The 21,282-nt window shown below is 43.3% G+C and overlaps 1 protein-coding gene across 2 annotated transcripts; it reads right to left on the bottom strand.

The window, feature by feature from the left end:
* Window positions 1-766: 766 nt before the first annotated feature.
* Window positions 767-15,809, bottom strand: DDX18 (DEAD-box helicase 18). 2 transcript variants are annotated; one of them, XM_032353841.1, is made up of 14 exons: window positions 15,623-15,809; window positions 13,526-13,810; window positions 11,147-11,287; window positions 9,557-9,692; window positions 8,864-8,964; window positions 8,545-8,744; window positions 8,335-8,449; window positions 6,979-7,118; window positions 5,565-5,726; window positions 5,104-5,256; window positions 4,316-4,429; window positions 2,767-2,823; window positions 2,228-2,405; window positions 767-1,144 (listed from the first exon to the last, which is right to left on the bottom strand). In XM_032353841.1, the coding sequence occupies exons 1-14, from the start codon at window positions 15,705-15,707 to the stop codon at window positions 1,002-1,004; spliced, it is 2,010 nt and encodes a 669-aa protein (XP_032209732.1). In that variant the 5' UTR covers window positions 15,708-15,809; the 3' UTR covers window positions 767-1,001. The 2 variants fall into 2 exon arrangements, 1 of the variants encoding a protein (XP_032209732.1); XR_004288301.1 differs by lacking the exon at window positions 767-1,144 and adding an exon at window positions 2,549-2,635 and having other exon boundaries at window positions 2,290-2,405; window positions 15,623-15,808.
* Window positions 15,810-21,282: the final 5,473 nt, after the last annotated feature.

Raw genomic sequence — 21,282 nt, 5'->3', positions numbered from 1 at the left:
TCCATTTCACAAAACTAGAAAGGGCAATTTTTCCTCAAAAAATGTTCTGCCTCCCTGAATACTCTGCAGAGTTAGAAGGGTTCAACAAAATCCAAACCACTTGGAACAAAGTTGAATGAGCAGTATCATCATTATGTGCCTTTTGCAAAAAGATATTTGCTAAGTTATTAAAGGGAGAATAACAGATTACACATATATTGGTGTAAATGAGGCTCAAAAATCTCAGGTTCCCACTGTTTCCAACAAATGTTAGAGGACTGCGAAGGGTGCTTTATTCAAATAACAATGACAAATAACCTACACTGTGGGCTCTTAAAAAAAAAATTAGGAAAGATTCACCGCTTTAAAATCTGGAGTATACAAAAACCCAACGCCACCTTTAATGTAACATGCTTCCTAGCCACAGTAGCATTTTCAGGGGAGGTCAAGAACTATGGTTAAGGTCCAAGAAACAACCAAAACAACAACAAAAAAACCCAAAAACAAAAACAAAAAAACTGAGATAATTTTCTGCATCACCACCCCAGTGTACCAGGTCACTGCCTCCGAAGGTAGGCTGAACTGGGTAATGGACATTAAGGAGGGCACGAGATGTAATGAGCACTGGGTATACAGAAGACTGATGAATCACCTAACTCCACCTCTGAAACCAGTAATATATTTTATGTTAATTACTTGATTTTAAATAAAAAAATAAAAAATACCCTGCCCCCCAAAACAATGACAAATTCGGAGGCAAAAGATCTAAAATTCTCTGCTGCCAACAAAATCCAAAAGATCCCTTGTTTTGCTCTTGAACAACCTAGAAAAATTGAACTCTGTTTTACATCCCCAAATAAGAGCGGTATCTCCCGGAAGTATCAGTGCCTGGAGCTTGAAACCGTCAATTCATACTCTTGTTCCATCAGTCCCAATCCTGAAGCTACAATTCCTTTGTTAGAGAAAGGGGAAAAAAATCCATTTCAGGACAAAGCTACTCGAGACAAAAGGAAGGTGTGTCTTCAGTGGGAGAACTGCCGGCTGTCAGAGGACTTCTTGCTAATGTGTTTGAAGATTTTGGACTTCTCGACTTTTTTGGCTTTCTGGTAGCCGAAGCCACCACCACCTCCTCTCTTTTTAAGCTTGCCGTCATTGCTGTTCACGTCTAAAGGTGAAGGTTAAGGAAATTAAGCAACACCAAGACAATGAGCTCTCATCTAATACTCACACAGAGAACAAGCCAGCACGACCCCCACCGCTCCACTCCCACAACCCCTTCCCACACTAGGAAAACGGGACCTTAAGCCCACTTGACCCATTTCCAGGAAGTCTGGAGTGGTCACGGGATCACCGACTAAAGTGAGCAGGTGGGACTTTGAAACCCAATGTAAAAGCTGTACTGTTTTCCATGCACAATGAAACTGAAGACCATGATTTATAAGTTTGAGAGGTACATCAGCAAGTCTAGAGAAACACAATAAAAACCACCCTGTCAAATGACTTTCACCTCTGTTCGGAGTGGAGTGGATTCAGGAATGCTTAGCCACCTGAAGGAGTTGCTGCTCTTCCTCACGATTCAGCAAGTATGCATCACAGCAGACACTTACTCACTACCTACAATGAGGACGGGGACCCCTGTCTCGTCCCCTTGGAGTTGGCGCCACAGCGCTCACAGGCCTCACTTTTGCTGTTTGTGCCTTGCTGGGAAACACGAAGATCAAGTACAGATGATCAACTGCAACAGAACCAATTGCAGGCATTCCCTTGGCTTTTACCCTGGGTAGCGCTTACGTGTTGCTGTCTTTTGCTAGTCTTGCAACTTCCTTGCACGAAATCCTTCCACGGCTCTGAGGCGATAAACATTCGGAAGCCCCATCTTCTCCCTTTAGCCCCAGGGTGTGCTGCTCTCCATGACCTCGTAAGGGGAAGCCTCAGAGCGGCCGAGCCCTGCCACTGTACCTCTCTGGCTTCTCTCCGGAACGCACAACTCTCTCGCTCTCCCGGTCTGCCTGACAAGTTCCTAAAGGCCTAAAGCCCAGGTTGTCCTGTGTCTGCAATCCCCACGGCGACAGCTAACCCCTGCCCACGCTGTGCTAGCGCTGACAAGCAGACAGTGACCAGAATGAACTCCCAGGGCTCCAGATAGTTGAAGCACACCCCAAACCAAGTGCTAAGCCCAAGTCGACCTTCTGTCAACCTTCTGTCCCTCAGTTCCCAGATGAATTCCTGCCAACAAAGAAAAGGATACTCAGATCAACAAAAGGAGGCACCTTGAAACCAAAAGAAAGAGCAACCTGAGGCAAATTTAAGTTATTAACATTGAAGATCTGTTTCAGAGAGTGGGAATCATATGCTCGAATGTAGGACTTATATGCTTCCTGGGCTGACTTATGAAGAAAGTAGTTCTTTTCAATCAATTTTTCAAGCTGAAACGAAAAGAGACATTGGTTTCAATAAAATACAAAAGCAGATTTCGTATATATTAGAACAAAAAAAATTTGTTCCAATATACTTATTACAAGTTTTGTAATATTTGCAAAATTAGGATGCAGTAAGAATAATGTCATACCTTATAAGGTATGAACTGGAACAAGGTAGGGAACACAGAAACATGGTAAGCAGCATAGCAAGGACCCTAAAAGATCACAGTCCAAACCTGGTTCATGAAAGGGGAGAGTCAGAGGACACTGATTACCAACTGAGACTCCCTCTTCCTCACAAATGTTTAAATAAAAAACCTCCAAAAAAAAAAAAAAAAAACCATGCAAATAAAAATACCAAACATACCTGAGACTGAATGTCAGAAATTTTGGACCAGGAAAACTGAAATTCACTTAATGGAACCTAGAAAACAAAAGCACGAAGATTAGTAAACCAAGATGGATCAATATTCAGACTTGTAGATGATCCAGCAGTGACAAGCGTCCTGTCCCATGAAGAACCAGAAGGACAGCCAAGCCTGCGGGACTCCCTCAGGACAGAGAGAGCCACTCCTCTGGTCTCCTGCAGCCAGTGGAAAAGTCTTATCTAACCTCTGCTATCTTCACATACACTGTGCTGAGGAACCTTCCTGAAAGGAAAGCCAAGAAACTAGACAGGAACATAAGTCAATGAAGCCCTTTTCTCTACGGATGCAGCACGAGACAGCCTGATGCTTCCAGTCAGGACCACTGGTCCCTCCCTCCATGTCAGGAGAGCTGTCCTACTGCCACCCTGCCCTGTGACTAGGGTCTGTGATACTAGAGCTCATGATGACCACACACCCTCTATGGGAAGGATCTCTCACCAGTCATCACTTATTAGGTAACTGAAAAAATGCCAGATCTCGGAGAAGTGCTAGAAAAACAGCTGTCCAAGTCCCGCCCTCAGAGCCTGCAGTCTTGCAGAGAAGATAGGTTGGGGGTAAGGGTACAGCTGGATGAACACTCGTGCTGTGGGAACTCCCAACAACAGGAGATCAGTGATGGCGTCCCACAACATAGCACAATTCACTGAAACCAGGAGCATTCAGAAGATCCAGAAATGAGCATTCTAGAGCAAGGGCACCAAGGCCATTTCTGGGAACTGCACACACTTTCAGGGTGGAGGAAAATCCTCCCGGTAAGACTGTGCCAAAGGAGGCCAAAGGGGAAGCAAATGTCAAGAGAAGTCCTGACAGGTGCACAGAAGATCGAGCAACAAAGAGGTCAGGTAGGAGTCTAATGAAATCAGGTGTGGTGGATGGAGTTGAGGCCAGAGCCAGATGAGGGTGGGCCAGAGATCAGGCTAAAGGGACAGTAAACAGAGGAAAGAAAAGCCACTTTCCAAAACAGCAGAAGGAAGAAAGACAATCAGCAGCAGCCATGGTAGAGGGAGAAGGAGAATAGATTTAGGGTCGAAGTTGTTTTTTTAGTAGGAGACTTGAGATGTAATAGGAGAGACGGGAGGTAAAAGAGGGTCAAGGACTATGGGACAGGAAGAAGGAGAAGAGGCAGGAGTGAATGGAGTCCTCATGAAAACAAGGCTGCAGCAGTGGGGCACGTGGAGACAATCTGGTGTGAGGGAGCTTAGAAGGGGTGGAAGCGGTTTCACACAGGGCAAGGGAAAGGGACAACACCTGGGGACACCGAGATGCATTGTTGAGCAAGAGGGGTCAAGGGCTGTTCACTTTTCAGGCCAGATGCTCATCTTTTCTCCGCGGCCCAATCTAACTGTTCTAACTGTTCCCAGAGCACTGCAACAACTCCTGACGCCTCAGACCCATCCAGAAATGGTGCGTAAGGCCAGTGGTACCGACGCAATTTCTACCAATGGAAATCTGCCCCCAGCTTACAATTTTCCAAACCAAGATCTTTACCTTGGATTGCTTCAAGTAACGAAGGAAACCCAATTCTTCAGGGCGTAAAATGAGCAAGGCATGCCCTCTCCCATTTAGGCCTCTGGCTGTTCTTCCTACACGATGAATATATTCCTTTGTTGGAGAGAGAAAACCTGAATTAATACACCAACTTCCATGGGTACCTGCCTTTCTAGAACCTGCACCGTAATGGACAGAGCATGTCAGCCCATCCGGATGAGATAAGCGCTCTTCCCCTAGGGCCACGCCACACACATGCTGGCCATGTTCCCTACTTCTGTATGGACCATGACCAAAGAGGTAATGGCCATGATCGAGGCCTGATACCCACTGGATGAGATATTCACATTAATGACTACTAAGTGTGCTTTGTTTTCAAATTACTTTTTGAACATGTTTTTGTGCTAGCTAACAATTTATATCATATACCGCTGTTGACAATATTTAATAAAACTTCTTCTACTACATATCCTGCAGAATCTTACCTATTTTCTGGAAGTGAATTTTATTTTCTTCTAACACCTACCACTCTTCACAGACCATTCAAAGCACATGACATTCCTAACTTCAGCCGCACCGAGGCTTCTCAAATCTTGGCACACCCCCTTTGGATCTTGCTACTGTAGCCCTAGCTACCAGAGAAATACTGCAGTCAGCGTGCAGTACACCAGGACATTGATAAATATGGACCAATCTCTGAATATGAAATACGGTGTGTCTCAGGGAAACCAGAAAGTTCATTCCTTAGCACAGAGCCCTTGGGGAGAAATCCCAAGGATGCCAGTTACCTTGGGATCATCTGGAGGGTCATACTGAACAATCCAGTCGACTTCAGGAATATCCAGCCCTCTCGCTGCCACGTCAGTACATAACAATATCCCTGAATCTGCGTTGCAAAACTGGAAGAATGTGGTTGTACGCTTATTTTGCTTCTGCCTTCCCTAGAATCAAATCAAAGCATCCATTAGAGCTGGAAACTTGAGGTCATTTCTGGGAGGTCTGGATGTACAACCCCCTAGCTGTGGAGTCGTTAACCTGCTTCATTTCCATTTCACTCTCTGCCCTGGATCTCATTTCCCTAGGTGAATGGCATCTCTTATCCTTTTGTGGTCTGCACCCTTCCACACCCAGCAAAACTCCCTCCACATAGGATCATTCTATATTTAGAGAGAGTGATACCGAAAACCCCACAATCCATATACTTGGTAAGTGTTAACTGTTTTTTAATAAACTCATGATGACCACTTACATGAATGGCCAAGACAGGCAAATCGATGTAGTTCAGCAACTCATAGTGGTATTTCACGGACTTACAGGATGAAAAGAAGACCATCAGTTTCTTCTTCCGGTTCTTCTTAAGGAATGTAAAGAGTAGGAGGAATCTCTTTTCCGAGGGACAAACAACATAGCCCTAGAGTCGTTCAAGTGAACAGATAAAAATAATCACACTTTCAGCTTCATGAACCAATATAATTTAATGGAGAGCTCAGATAAATAGTGCGTATATACCAACGTGCCTTACCTAGAGCAAAATTACTGAGTTCATTATAGTAAAGCATCTCTAAGCTGAAGACTAATTGTAGCCCTTCTGACTCCTGTTACTGGGTACAATCACTAAATACTAAATACTTTTTGTATTTCTGAGGTTACAGACTTCTGGTTATCCACAGTTTGTGCAACCATAATAAAGTAACATCTCTACGTGTTGGAACCCTCAAAGCATAGCAACGCTTCATTTTTGAAAAGGTCCCTAGTAGCAAGATCTCAAAAAACTACAGCCTGAAGGCACTGTCTTAAACAAGGTAACAAAGCCTAGTAAATATATTTTAAAAAATATACAACGAACACATTTTTTTTTTTAAGATTTTCTTTATTTATTTGACAGAGACCACAAGTAGGCAGAGAGGCAGGCAGAGAGAGAGGAGGAAGCAGGCTCCCCGCCGAGCAGAGAGCCAGATGCGGGGCTCGATCCCAGGACCCTGGGATCATGACCTGAGCCGAAGGCAGAGGCTTAACCACCGAGCCACCCAGGTGCCCCTACAACGAACACAATTTTTAAGCAAGATCATTATTTGAAATATTTTATTCAGCAAAATACTCAAAAGTTCTGTCTTCAATCCACCTAGTTTGGATCTGTTACCTCATTTCCAATTTTTCACAGCAATGTCCTGAAGCCAGCCTCTCTATCCGCTAACTCACCTTGCATCTTAGAGCAAAAGATCATTAAAAAACTTTCACTTTTTATTGCATTTACACTTGGTAGTGATTAGTGTCTCCTATGCAGCAAGCAGTATTAAGAGACAGAATAAAGAGAGCTGATCAAATTATTCAGAATTCAACATTTGTGATGTCAAGAGCCCATACCCAAATTCACTGTATTTGAATTAAAAGTTCACCAGTCCATCTGCTTTTGGGATGATCCTCCAAACAATTATAAGGACACACCGAAGATGATCCGAAAATGTAAGATCTTGGGGCACCTGGGTGGCTCAGCGGGTTAAGCCTCTGCCTTCAGCTCAGGTCATGATCCCGGAGTCCTGGGATCAAGCCCCGCATCGGGCTCTCAGCAGGGAGCCTGCTTTCTCCTCTCTGCCTACTTGTCATCTCTGTGTCAAATAAATAAAATATTAAAAAAGAAAATGTAAGATCTTGACAAAGAGTACCTGCTCAAGACCATCCACTGTTGCATTAGCTTTATCGTCATCAACACCAACATACAATGGCTCCTTTTTCAAAGAAATCCTTGCCAAGTCCTCAACTTTTCGAGTTTGTGTGGCAGAAAAGAGCATGGTTTGCCTGCGTGCTGAAACAGATACAAATAAAAAGAACCCCAATATTTCAGGGACTTGTTAGCATTGCCTCACTGCTAGAAATACTGAGTAGAACTAGCAAGAATGGGATGTGTGATATCACTACAGATATTAAGATGGGAATATCTCAAACAACTTTACATCTATAAATTTGACAGATAAAACGGACAATTTCCTTGAGAGATAAATGGCTAGCTCGCGTGAGATAAAAGAGAAATCCTGAGGGGCGCCTGGGTGGCTCAGTGGGTTAAAGCCTCTGCCTTCGGCCCAGGTCATGATCCCGGGGTCCTGGGATAGAGCCCCGCATTGGGCTCTCTGCTCAGTGCAGAGCCTGCTTCTCTCTCTCTCTCTCTCTCTGCCTGCCTCTCTGTCTACTTGTGTTCTCTGCCAAATAAATAAATAAAATCTTAAAAAAAAAAAAAAAAGAAGAGAAATCCTGAATAGCTTTGTATCCATTACAGAAACTGTAGTTAAAATTGTCACATAAAGAAAACTCCAGCCCCAAAGATTTCCACTGGTGAACTCTATCATATACTTAAGGAAAAAATATTAATAATTCTGCACAGTCTCTCCAGGATTTGCCGAGTTTTTATTTCCCAACTCATTCTTTGAAGCCAGCCATTACCCTGATACCAAAACCGAACAATGATTCTTAAGCACAGATGCAAAATTTCTAAAAAATTTGAGCAAAGGTGAATGCAGCATATAAAAAGGATAATGCATAATGACCAAGTGGGGTTTACTTCAGGAATGCAGAGCTGTTTAATATTTGAAAATTAAGTGATAAAATTTACTGAGTTAACAAATTTAAAATTTAAAGAAACATTTAATGAAAAAAGCAAACATCTGATCATTTAACAGGCATGGTAAGAGCATTTGATAGAATTTAATATCTATTTCTGATTGTGATGTTACTGTTCCGTTTTATGCTGTTCCTGCATTTTTTTTTTAAAGCTTTTTTAAAAAAAAGGTTTTATTTATTTATTTAACACAGAGAGAGATCACAAGTAGGCAGAGTGGCAGGAAGAGAGAGAGGGAGAAGCAGGCTTCCCGCTGAGCTTGCACTGCAAACTACCTCTAGGGCTGACTACACTACCGCCTGGCTTGGCAAGATTACAATTCGGGGATGAATGGCTTTCCTAGAGGAACCACCCTCATCTCTTCCAACAACCACTTGGCAAACCACATGCAGCTATTAAGCCTACTTACTTGGCAGAAGTTTAATAATTTGTTTTAATTCCTCTTCAAACCCAACATCCAAGATACGATCAGCCTCGTCAATAACCAGACACTGCAGATTTTTATACATAAACCCTGGGGTATTCTAGCAAGACAAAGGCAAAGAAAAACATATTAGCTGTCAGGTTCAGGTTTCACACGAGACAAAAAGATAGGCAGCCCCCTCCAGTGTTGCTCTACCTGCATGTGGTCTAGGAGGCGGCCTGGGGTGGCCACGATGATGTTGATCCCATTACCGAGTTTCTGTGCTTCAGCCGACCTGTTGCTGCCACCCATTATCAAGCCGTATGTGTGAACATGGTACGTCATTAGCTCCTTAAGAACACCGAAAGTCTGCATGGCCAGTTCCCTAGTAGGTGAGAGGATAAGAACTCCCGTTCCTAAAAGGCAAAAAATGACAAAAGGTTAAAGCCTAGCTGTAGTTATTGACATGAGCCCATAACAGCTATGAAAACCTTCTAGGGAGATAGCACCAAAAACCACTAGATCAGAGACTCACCATTCCTAGGCATGAACTTTAACTTGACAATGAGTTCGACTGCAGGGATGAGAAACGCCAGCGTTTTGCCACTGCCTGTTTTTGCAGCTGCTAGAAGATCCCTAAATATTAACAATGGAAAGGAAAAAGAGACATTCAGTCTACTTATTCAACAAGCATTTACTGAACACCTACTATGTACTATCACATTCCAGGCATCAAGGCTAGAATGTGAATAAGAAAAACAAAGTCCCTAGCTTCTTTATCACTGAAATCGATCAGAGGTTACAGATCTAACCCAGAAATAAGAATTATGCTATAAAACAGAAACGAACACTTTTCTTCAAACATTAGTAACTTAAAGCCTTTAATGAAGTGTGGATGTATCAACCCAAAGCACAGTGCAAACATCAACATCTAAATGACTAGCACTAAAAAAGGCACTGATGGGGCACCTGGGTGGCTCAGTGGGTTAAGCCTCTGCCTTCGGCTCAGGTCATGATCTCGGGGTCCTGGGACTGAGCCCCGCATCAGGCTCTCTGCTCAGCAGGGAGCCTACTTCCCCCTCTTTCTCTGCCTGCCTCTCTGCCTACTTGTGATCTCTCTCTCTGTGTCAAATAAAGAAATAAAATCTTACAAAAAAACCCAAAAAACCTAAAAAAACAAAAAACCTAAAAAAAGGTACTAATGCCCAAACATCAATGTTAATCATACCTGCCTTCCAGAAGTGGTCTGATACTTTTATGCTGAATTTCAGTCATGTTTGTAAAACCCATTTCTTTTATTGCCCTGAGAGTGTTCTCATTGACAAGATCAGTAAGAGAAGCAAATGAAGTATCCTCAAAAGCGCCTAAATAAAGGATAGTTTATCATTAGCAAACTTATCTTTAATAGTTAATACTGCAACGGCTATATGAATTAGTTTTGCTGTTTGAAAACATCACCGGGTGGCAATGAAGCTGAAAACAGCTTCTTCCAGTAAGAAAGACTAACCCCCACCATTCCCATATAATAACTAAGAAAAAGAATCTGACTTTTCAGTTTCTCCACTGCTGACAGCTGTGTAGCATCTAGAACCTACCCTGTAACAAAAATAGTAATGGGCAGAGAGGAGATATAGTCCAGGGACTTGTGTGAGATGAGTGTGTCATGCACTGGGGTGGTGCCGAGAGAAATGAAAATGTTTAATAAAAAGTGAAAGCATCTAGTATAGAGAAACTAAGTGCAAAATCAATCAAAAGAGCTGTTAATCTCACGCCAAAAAGACAAGCGAGAAGACCAGATATAGCCACACCCCATTAGACTGTACTCACATGTCAAGCATGCAATGGTTCTTCAACCGGGGAAGAAAACAAAATCCCCTGGGGAGCCCCCACCCATCCTTGCCCAGCTTGTCAGCCAGCTATTGCCCACCTTGGTGCTACTGACATTTTGGGTTGGATAATCCTTCATTGTCAGAGGCTGTCCCATGCATTATTGGATGTTTTGCAGCCTCCCTGACCTCCACCCAGTAAATGACAGTACCAGCCCCCAGTTCTGAAAACCCAGCGTGCTGGCAGTCAACCTTCATGGTTTGCCTGTGACTAGTTTATGCACAGGACTTTGGCTGCTAAAATTGGTCAAGTACTGAGTAAACCGGGATGATGTGATCACCCCTCCAAGGAAGGAGAACTGCCCTGGTTGAGAACCACTGCCATAACCTTTAAAATTTTGATTAAGCAACCCTGGGTTAGAGTTAAATTTAAATATATTTAAAAAAAATTTATTTAAAATTTAAAAACAAATAAATTTAAGTAAAATTTTTATTTTAACAAATAAAAAATGCACACCGAACAACTCAAGGAGCTCCTAGACATTTCTGGTTTGGGCAAGTTATTTTGGCCAAATTCTTGACCTTACGAGGAAACAGGCCAGAGGAAGTCACCCTGGCAAAAGTCGCTCAATAATGTGAATTTCATCCTTCCTTACTACTAAGAGGGTCAGTATTAAACTTCTGGGCTAATGATTTTCCTACTACAAAATGGAATGAACTTTAGAAAACAACAAACCAAAGGAAGAGAGGACCCCAAAAGCTGTTTGTGTGCTAACCAAAATATTTAGTGTCAGAAATGCAGAAAAAAAATAAAACAGAGAAATGACAAGAACTAGGCATATAATGTAGATAAAGCAGCAGTAACTAGATAAAAAATATTTCTTGTCAATACTTTTCCTAGGTAAATTAAAAGTTACAACTGAAACTTCAAATCCTATAGTCCAGAAGGCATGCCATGTTTAAGGTCTCTCTAGAAAACTTCGTAAAATTACCTGTCAGTCCTAGGGGTAGGCTGGGCACTTCATTGTCCTCTTCCTGATCATCTGGCTTCTCCACACTGTTTTCTGTTCCTTCAGGAGCTTGGGCCCCTTCTTCAGAGTCCCCTTTGTCTTCAGTTTTCACTTTTTTGGTATCTTTGGTTTTAAAGGACCCCCCCCCCAATTTTTTGGTTAAAATAAAATACCAAATGCAATCACAAAACAAAAAGATGTGTAATGCAAAGAGGCATGTTTTCAAAAGCTTAACACACTTCCAGTTTTAATATGCTAAGAATGTCTTTTTCATGACTAAAAATTTAATTATATGTAAAAACCCAGGGAGACATGCAGATTTGCCAACAAAACTTCATTTTTCAGGTCTATTCTAGCAGCCTGAGTGATTATATATATATATATATATATATATATATATATATATATATACACTTTAAGATTTTATTTATTTGAGAGAGACACAGTGGGAGAGGGAATACAAGCAGGGGGAGCGGGAGAGGGAGAAGCAGGTTTCCCACTGAGCAGGGAGCCCAATGCAGGGCTTGATCCCAGGACTACGGGATCATGACCTAAGCCGAGGGCAGACGGTAAAGACTGAGCCACCCGGATGCCCCGAATAACCAAGACATATTTGAAAAGTTGAACCATCTAAGTATACTGATTACATCAAGTTCTGTGTATTCCACCGAGGAAAAAAACGACTGTGATTAATAGTTTGTCGAACTCTTAAAAAGCACTAATTTGTCCAACTGTACCATTAAACATAAATCTTCCATTAAAAAGCTAGCTTTGGTTCAAAGATGAGCAGAAACCCTGAAGGCTCTTCATGTTGCTACAGAGACCTCAGTGCAAGTACAATTCCCTTAGTCAGGCGTCGGACACTGGTAGCTTCTGGAAACCAAGTGGTGAGGGGAAGCAGGGGGGAGGCCTCCTGGCATTTCACTTCTACATAGAGCTTTCCTAACAGGGCCCTACGCTATCCTTCCAGCCTTACCTCCCATCACACTCCTGAATGTTCCACTTGGGATCAATGGGTTAACTACCACGCTGGGCTCCTACAAATTCATGGTAGCTAACTATGTGAGTTAGAACAGAACTGACTTGAACCAAAACTCAGGACTCTCTGTGGCCCAGGACGGGCCTCTTCCTTGCACCTGACTACCACCCTTCTGGAAAACAGTCAACCAATGAGCAGCAAAAGCTCCTTTCTAAATGAAACCCTCATTTCAGCTAAGTTAGATGAACAGGAGATTCCAACCCAGGTGTTGAGAAACTTTTTCTATAAAGGCCCAGAGAGTGAACATTATAGGTTTTGCAGGCCTATAGGAATTGTCACAATAAAGACACAGGGATTGTCACAATAAAGACCAAGTAAACAAATGAGCACTGCAGTGTTCCAATAAAGCTTTATTTCCAAAAGTAGGTAGAGGGCTGCATAGTTTGCTGACACCTGTTACATTCTCCCTTGAAATCTCTGCTTGCTTACATCTCAAATAAAATGCCTCTCTTTCACGTAAGCTTATCCAAATCCAACCATCTTCCAAAAGCAAGTGGCCTCTGCCCCATCCTGGCCATTCTACTCATTGGAAATTAACATTCCATTTATACAGAAGTTACCTGCTATTTTTATACACTTTGCACATCCAAATTATTACTAAGTCTCCTTTCAAGAGGAGGAATTTACAGTAGGCCAAGAAAATTGGGACAAAAAAAGGGTAAATAAAAAGAGTCATTAATGCAAAGTCTACTGAAATAAAGGCCCGAGACGACAGGAATGTATTAGCCCAGGTGTCTTTAGCGTAATGCCACAATTCTGTTTGAAAACAGTTAATAAACCTAAAACCCTATGCCATAATATGGTCTGTTTGAAAGCCTAGCCAAGGGGCCCCTGGGTGGCTCAGTGGGTTAAGCCGCTGCCTTTGGCTCGGGTCATGATCTCAGGGTCCTGGGATCGAGTCCCACATTGGGCTCTCTGCTCCACAGGGAGCCTGCTTCCCTCTCCCTCTCTCTCTGCCTGCCTCTCTGCCTACTTGTGATCTCTGTCAAATAAATAAATAAAACCTTAAAAAAAAAAAAAAGCCTAACCAACTATCAAAAAGAGCAAATTTCTAGAATTCAAAGGAGGCTTTCATTGAAACTCAAGGTTTTCTTCAGTCCTTAGGGCGTGTAAAAGCATATGAGACATTTCTCAGTATCTTAATACAAATAAAAATGTCAAACCCCCAGTCTGCACTCTGCTTCTTTTTGCTACTAGGTTATTTTCTGGTATGTTAGTGAGTATAGTGACTCTTGCATGCTGTGTGAATACAACATTAGAAGGAAGGTGAAACTCTGAAAATTGTCTGAATGTCTGAAGTTCAAGGAAACTGAAGTACTTACCAGGCCCAGCATCATCCACCATTTTTCTCTTTTTCTTTTTCTTCTTTTTCGGTTCTGAACTGGGAGGGTGTGTTGCTGCTTCTCCATTGATTTTTATGGTAGATTTCTTTTTTTTTTTTTTAACTTGTACAGTTTCCACTGTTTCTTTGGTTCTCTCTCCATTCTGGGCTTCTGAGGAGCCCACATTCACAGACTGTTTCAGGGATTTTTTAACCTTCCCACTTCCCACTGGTTCTTCAGACATATCCACATTTTGCGTTTCTGATACGCTCACATCCGAGACTCCTGTTTAAAAACAGAACGCAAATTGTGAACAAAGAAGGGGTTTGCTTAAAAACTTTGGAATCCCAGGTAAGAAACCTCATGGTATCCAAGACTGAAATGATTTAGCTTTTAATACCCTTTCATGTACATTATTAAAACCACTTAAATTGGGACGCCTGGGTGGCTCAGTTGGTTAAGCAGCTGCCTTTGGCTCAGGTCATGATCCCAGCGTCCTGGGATCAAGTCCCACATCGGTCTCCTTGCTCGGCAGGGAGCCTGCTTCTCCCTCTGCCTCTGCCTGCCATTCTGTCTGCCTGTGCTTGCGCTCTGTATCTCTCTCTCTCTGACAAATAAACAAAATCTTAAAAAAAAAAAAACCCACTTAAATTTATGGCATTCTACTAAAGGACAAGTAAGTTTCCTTTAATGAAAAATGCTGCAAAAGGGAAAGCTATATTGATTTCTTAACTACAAAAAGCCACATCTCTGTCCATACGGCTTTAAGAATCTGGGACAGCAAAACTTCAGTGAAGTTAAACATTTAAAAGGATGGGGCCAGACACCGGTAGCTACAAATAAACATTTTTGTATCAAGTATTTGATAAATATATGGCTAGCTGACATATCAGAAAAGACTATCATCTATTCACACAACTACTGCTTTTCCTGTAACTTCAAAACTTTCAATCTAACTTTCCTAAGCAGCAGTGAATTGAAAATTCACTTACTGGTCCCAATATTTATCATATATATACAAACGCCTAAGGATGTCTTTAAAAGTTTCCCTGCTTACATATAATAAAAAGTAACAACACTTTAAAACACTTTATTTTTTTAGAATTTTAATGGTCTCTTTAAGTACCAAAATGTAGTTAGTAGTGCCATATAATTCGTAAGAACTGAAAATACAAGGAAGTTCAAAAAACCATTTCTAAAACCCACAAACCTGCCCAGGTCTTCAGGATTCCTCCCAAGCAACTAATCTCTGCTCGAATCCAACAAGGGTCAAGAATTATGCCTCCAACATTGCCCTCGGGAACTGATACCTTATATATGACCCCAAAAAGGATAAGGTAACTTCAAGATCTCTGGCTCATTGTTAGGAACTTAGAACTGCAAACGAGGTGAGTAAGAAAGGTAACGGACATTCAGGTAAGCACCTTTCCAGCGAAGTCTTTATTAAGGATGCAAATACCTGGAAGCGCTCGAGGAATTCATAACCTAAAGTTAGGAGCAACGGGAAGAGAGGGAGGGCACGCGCTGGACACGTGCAGAAGGCATTTCTAGAGCTGAAAACAGAGTACTGTCCAGGAATCGAGAGAGCCGACCTGAGCAGGGGAAGGCGATGGTGAAACGAGCTTGTCTGAAGCAATGCCGGCATTACATAGAGGTGAAAAGGCGGCGCGTGGAGATGACCGGTTCCACGTGTCTGACTGCAAATGGGCCGGCGGGTTTGGGTGGGGGCTGAGGTGGGACCTGAAAGTCGGAGGGACACAGAATAAGGGAGACACAGAAAAGCCGGCTTGGCTGGAAGCCCGGTGGGAGGCCTGGAGAGAAAACTCAGGCGGCCTGCTCCTGCTGTGACTGTACGGAGACACTGAGGCTCGGAAAACCTCAGGAGCGGACCGGGGGCACGCGGAGAGCGGCACCCGAGCAGGACCGACTGGAAACCGCGCCAGGCTGCCTTTCACTCTCAACAAACACACGTGCCGCGGGGGAAGCGGCCGCGCCACCTCAGGGATGCAGGGACTCCGAAGCAGAGCAGCGCCGCGACGCAGGGGCGGGCTCCCGCAGCTCCCGAGGCCCCCAGTCCCCAAGCTCCGCGCATCTCACCCTGAAGCTTTAAGTTTCGCTGGCGCAATTTGAGGTTCCGTTTCTCGATCTTCTTGCGCAGGAGTTTCATGGGTAGATGGGACATGTTGTCGGTAAAGCGCCTCCGCGGCGGCGCCACAACTTGGCTACCGGGTTGACGTTACTTCCTCCCGGTCGCACGTGCGTACCCCGGAAGACCGGAAATACGTCACGGGAACCCTGGAAGACGGCAGCCCGATTAAAAAAAACGAGTCCGGGGTGGAAATGCTTCCGGCGACCGGACTCTGCGCAGCGCCCTCTAGAGGAGTGGAAGTCCGACCCATGTTCACGTTGTGTCCGCCGGTGGCGTGTGTTAGGGGCGGTCGAGGGTCCTGAGAGTACGAGCTTCCGCAGAGGAGGCTGAAGAAACAGCGACGAGCAGGGGGTTTAGGGAGTCTCCAGTTCTATGTGTCCTCTTTGTATCCTGGACTATTCGGGATATTGAATAAAACTTTAAATTTCATCTTTACCTCCGGAAGAAGATTCCGAAGTTAAGCAGTGCCAAGAGAGGGTTGGGAGGATATTGAGAAGAGGGGTCTCTTCACGGCTCCTGTTTCAGCTCTTGGAACACCTTGAGTTCTTGACTTTGGTCAGTTGCAGCCCGTTGGTTGGGACCGCCTGGAACACATTCTTCTACTTCGGACTGAAATAGAGCTAATGTAACTTCTGCAAGCTAGATTGACAATGGCATAATAAATAGTCTTTTTAACTTTGCGGGGGTAATAGTAATTCTTTTGAAACAAGTTATGTAACCTTGTGGCTTTTGCCTTATAAACCTGCTCTCCCTCCTTGCAGTTCAGAGTCTTGACACTTTTAACAGAGCGAGTTTCGAGGTCTAGCAAACAAATCAGTATCATTAGATCAGATCCCAGAAAGCCTCCAGGAGAGTTTGGGGAGGTGGAAATTGATCATGTATGTGCCTCTGAAATTCCTTTTGTCCCTCACTGGTAAAACCCATCTTAGTATCTGTTCAGTGTATGTTTAACTATTTGAAATTTCTGGCTTGGGGTCCCCTCCCAAGTGTCTCTTTTTCCAGAATATATTCATTATCAGTTATTCACTGATTTAGCAATTTTTTAAAGCATATGTATGCTAGTAATATGTGATAGGTGTGTGCTCCGTCCTGGGAATAGAATGGTGGATAAGATGCACACAGTTCACCTTCATGAAACTAACAGAGTTGGCATATGGAGAGGATAGAAAATTAAACAAGGTAAACTACACAGTAACCAGGGAAGCATGTGACAGCTCAGCACCCTCGTGTGGGAATGGGGGATCTGATGGAGTCTTTCATGCCATACCCTCTGTGCATATGCACTGTGCTAGTAGCAAACAGAGGAGAGAATGAAGATGATGTCTTTATTTAAATATTTAAATTTCATAGGGATCATGGCTCACCCATGCAGTTCTTCCAATTTTGTTTTGTCACCTGTGTGCACCCTTGGCCCCCTGAACTCAGGACTGGCTTCCTGAACTCAGGGCTGACCTCCTGAACCCAAGACACTCCTAGAAGCTTATGTTTAATTTTTTAGAAACTAACTAACGAACTGCTGAAGCACAAAAAGAAACATTTGAATAGGAGGTTTTCAAAGATGAATCAGGAAGTGAGGGAAATGACCAAGAGTTAACCTCAGCCTCAGTACAATGTTAAAATTACACTCTGAACATCATTGCAAACCCTATTGAAAGGATCCTGCTTTCCCTTGTTCAGGGAGTCATGCTTTGGAAATTATTTAACAAAATCACCTTGTAAGGCAATCACCTGGTGCAGGTTCTGTGTATAGCTCACCAAGGAGCAGGCTCTATTTGATCCAGTAACAATCTGAGATCCTTAAGCCTTAGACAAGTGTTCATATAGTGAAAAGAAGATTTATGTGTATTATCTTTTCATTCAAATAAGTTAAAAAAGCCTCAGTTTGGAGTACATGGGTGGCTCAGTCAGTTAAGTATCTGACTCTTGATTTCAGCTCAGGTCATGAATTTGGGGTTGTGGGATCGGGTCCCAGTTCCTACTTCTTTATGGGTGTGGAGCTTGCTTGAGATTTTCTCTCTCCTCCCTCTGCCTGACCCTCCCCCCCCCCAACAAAACAAAACAAAAAAGCAGCACTTCATTGGGATAAGAAAACCTGTCTATTTCACAAACTCCCGAATTTTAAAAACAAGTAACTCACTCACTCTCTCCAACCATTGCATTAAGACTCCTACAGTGATTTTCTGGGAACTTTCAAATGCTAGTTGTTACAGGCGAACCACTCTGTAGTGGATAAGAACTTAAAAAGGTCTGCATTACTGTAAATAAGTGGGGTGTTTCTCCCTTCAGGTGGCTTGACTCTGGTTCTCTGGATTGTACTAAGCAGATGGCTGGTGCTTAAGAAATGTCTTCTTCAATGAACGGATGGATGTGAAAAGGAGAGATGATTTCAGGGAGCCCTGCTACAATTCTCCAACGCATCATTGGTGTCGCGCTTCTAGAAAGTGGAGAGGATATAGAAGTACATTACAGAAACCTTTTTCACGAGAACTACATTCACTTATGGTTTTTAAAGAAATCTACTCTGTGCCAGGTGCTATTTTGGGCTCTAGGGTCAGACAGTCAACTAGACAGGCAAGACTTTTGTTTCCAGAGAGCTTACCGCTAGAGACGGAGACAGATATGGATCAGGTAGACAAGTGAGACAACAAGGTAACTTACATGGAGCTAAAATCTGGGAAGACATTAAAACAAGATGATGTAGTGTAATAGAGACGGATGGCGGTGGTGGGGGTGGGCAGGGCAGCACGCTCCTTTGTGTTAGAGGTGTTTTTGTGGAAACAGCCAAGAGAAGACCTGGGGTCAGAGAAAAGACTGGCAAAGACAGCCTTGTATATCATTCAGTAACAATACAGGACCACAGGAGCAGTTGTGCAGGGGGCAGTCCAGGGCTCTGCTGAGCTTGGGGGAGGGTGAGGCTTGAATGTGGAGGGGAGAACTTCAAAAAGACAACTTCCTTTGACCTTCCCACCCCAAGTGCCCCAGTCTGACCGCTAGTGATTGAATTACACACTGACCCTTGCTTCTCCATATATCGTGGAGATAAGACTTCAGAATTGGGATTTATTTTTAATACACTTTTATTTGACATGATTTTAGATTTACAAAAACATTGCAAAAATACTATCCCCCACCCAGTTTGTCCTAATGTTAACAATTCAGCCATGAGACAGTGGTCAAAATTAAGACATTGACTTTGATAAATTATTATAACTATAAACTAGTTACTATTAACTCGAGTTTATTCAGATAATACCAGTTTCTCCACTAACGTCCTTTTTGTGTCCTAGGATCCTAATCAAGATACTACACTGCACGCAGGGAATTTTCTGAAATGTAATTTTACTGTTTCCTGAACAATCCATATGAGGGTGTAAATGAGGGGAGGGGAGAGGCTATCAGCCAGAGGCTGGTTAAGTCCACACTGTAATTCTCAACATGTCGTTTTTACTGGTTCGTTATTTTTATTTTTATATTTTTAGACACTTCATTTATTTGTCTGAGAGAGAGCGCACACAAGCAGGGGGAATGGCAGGCAGAGGAAGAAGCAGGTTCCCTGCTGAGCAGGGAGCCCAGTGTCCTCGATTGCAGGACCCCAATCTCAGGACCCATTTCCTATGCCACCTAGTCTTGGTCCTCCATTGCCTACTCCAGGACCCCAATCTCAGGGGTCAGACGCTTAACCGACTGAGCCATCCAGGTGTTCTGGTTCATTTTTTATACATGTACAGCTCAAGATCTCTCTTCTCCCCATGCTGACTCACCTGATTTCCCAGAGTAGAGTTGGGAGTCACATAACAGTCCATTCAGAGTCATACTAATATCCACCAGGTCAACTTATTTCCATAAATATTTTTGAAAAGGGATTACTTTTGGAGAATGAACTTAGGAAAGCAACTGTCACCCCCCAGGCTTCTACCCACCTATTTTACTAGAGTGAAAACTAAAATGTCCGACTCTTCACCAACGCAATTTATCAAACTATCTGCCTATATTTTGTCTTTTGTCTGGGTCTTAAATTCTCAGCTAAATTTGCCTTCTTGAAAATAGGGCTGTTAGTTCATTCACTTGGGATGAATCCATCTGGGACCGCTCAGATGAAGAACTTTCCATTCATTCTCTCATTCTTTCAAACTAGTATCCATTAATCAATGGTGATGGGCCAGGAAATTGGCGAGGGGCTGGCAATATAAAGTTAAATTATCCAAAGCTCCCACCCTGAAAATACACTTTCGGTGGAAGTCAAAGACATCCAAGTTAGACTTCCAATGCCCAGCATAGTACCTGGAGTTAAGTAGGTCCCCGATAAATATTTGACACCTGTTTGGAGAAGAGCTGTGATGGGAATGGAGAGAACAGTGGTGAGACGATGAATCAGGTGGCTGTTGCAGTGGCTCAGTAGGGATGCTATGAAGGACATGGGGCTAGAACGGAGTATGCTGAGATATGTTTTTTTGGAGAGAATGGACATAACTGAGTGGCCAGATATGGTGTGGGTGTTAAGAGAGAGGAGGGAATAGGGGATGCATCTGAAATTTCCAGCTTGGAATGCATCATATAAAACACAGGAAGAGGAAAACCCGTTTGGAGGAATGAGGGGAAAGAGTACATGAAGTTAGTATGGAACATTTAGCTTGAGAAGAATTATGTAAAACATGTGACTCACAAGTAAGTACCCACTGAATGAGTGAAGTAGGTGGGGGAATGGATGAGTGAGGGGTCCATGAGGTTTTACATGCTACTTGAGTAATGGTGGCCAGATGGAAAGATGGACTAAGGGGAGATAAGGTATAACATTATCATTCTGAGTGTGATCCCAGTTGCCCAGCAGTTTTGGCGGTTGGAGTAGGCAATGGAGGACCAAGACTAGGTGGCATAGGAAATGGGTCCTGAGCATGCATGCATAGGATTGGGTTGGGGGGATGGTAGAACAGCTGTAAGTTATGGTTGAACCTACTGTCAGCAAGAGAATAGACTCATTCAAAGTTTTGGAAGGGATTGATCAATAGTAGTGAAGATAAGGAAATGTGGGAGCAGATCACACATAAGCCCCTTAAATAAGAGGCAGCATTTAGGGGACAATTTTGTAATTTATGCCAATATAGGTTCTTGAGAAGGAGGCAGGGGTGGAGGGTGACCGAAATTATGCTTCTGGAGTACTTATTTGTCAGCAGTGTTCAGGCAGACTTGGATAAACAGCCGGTGGCTCTTTTTTCCCAGTATTTGAGGGAACAAAGTGATGGGACTTCACGGTGCTTGTTTCCTGCCCCCACGTGATCTCTGTGGCCTTGGTGCACCCTCTCCTCCTTCTCTGCCTTCCCTCAGTCTTGCCCAGCTCTCAGCCCCCTTCTCAGCATCCCCCAAGACTCAGTTTTAGTGCACCCCCCCCCCCCCGAAGAACTCCTCCAAACCTCGAGGCTACCTCTGGGGAGCTCCTCCAAAGTAGGCCAGGATTGCTCACTCCCTCTTCGGGGCTGCCTGTGGGTTGTGAACAATTTCTATTGATGTTCCTTTTGCATCAAATGGCAATGTTGTTCTCTTAAATAGCTTTCTTTTTTTGTACCCTGTGAGCTACTTGAGTACAGAGATATCCCTGGTTTCCAGAGTTATG

The sequence above is a fragment of the Mustela erminea genome, chromosome 8, assembly GCF_009829155.1.
Source record: "Mustela erminea isolate mMusErm1 chromosome 8, mMusErm1.Pri, whole genome shotgun sequence".
In the NCBI taxonomy this organism is placed as follows: Eukaryota; Metazoa; Chordata; class Mammalia; order Carnivora; family Mustelidae; genus Mustela; species Mustela erminea.
This window is presented reverse-complemented; position numbering and strand designations above follow the sequence as displayed.

Coding starts and splice junctions, on each gene's coding strand:
- DDX18 (XM_032353841.1), bottom strand. CDS start 15,707: ATGTCCCATCTACCCATGAAACTCCTGCGCAAGAAGATCGAGAAACGG. Junction 5,727..6,978: donor CAGTGGATGGTCTTGAGCAG/GTACTCTTTGTC, acceptor GAACGACTCTAG/GGCTATGTTGTTTGTCCCTC. Junction 4,430..5,103: donor ACCCTCCAGATGATCCCAAG/GTAACTGGCATC, acceptor TCTCCAACAAAG/GAATATATTCATCGTGTAGG.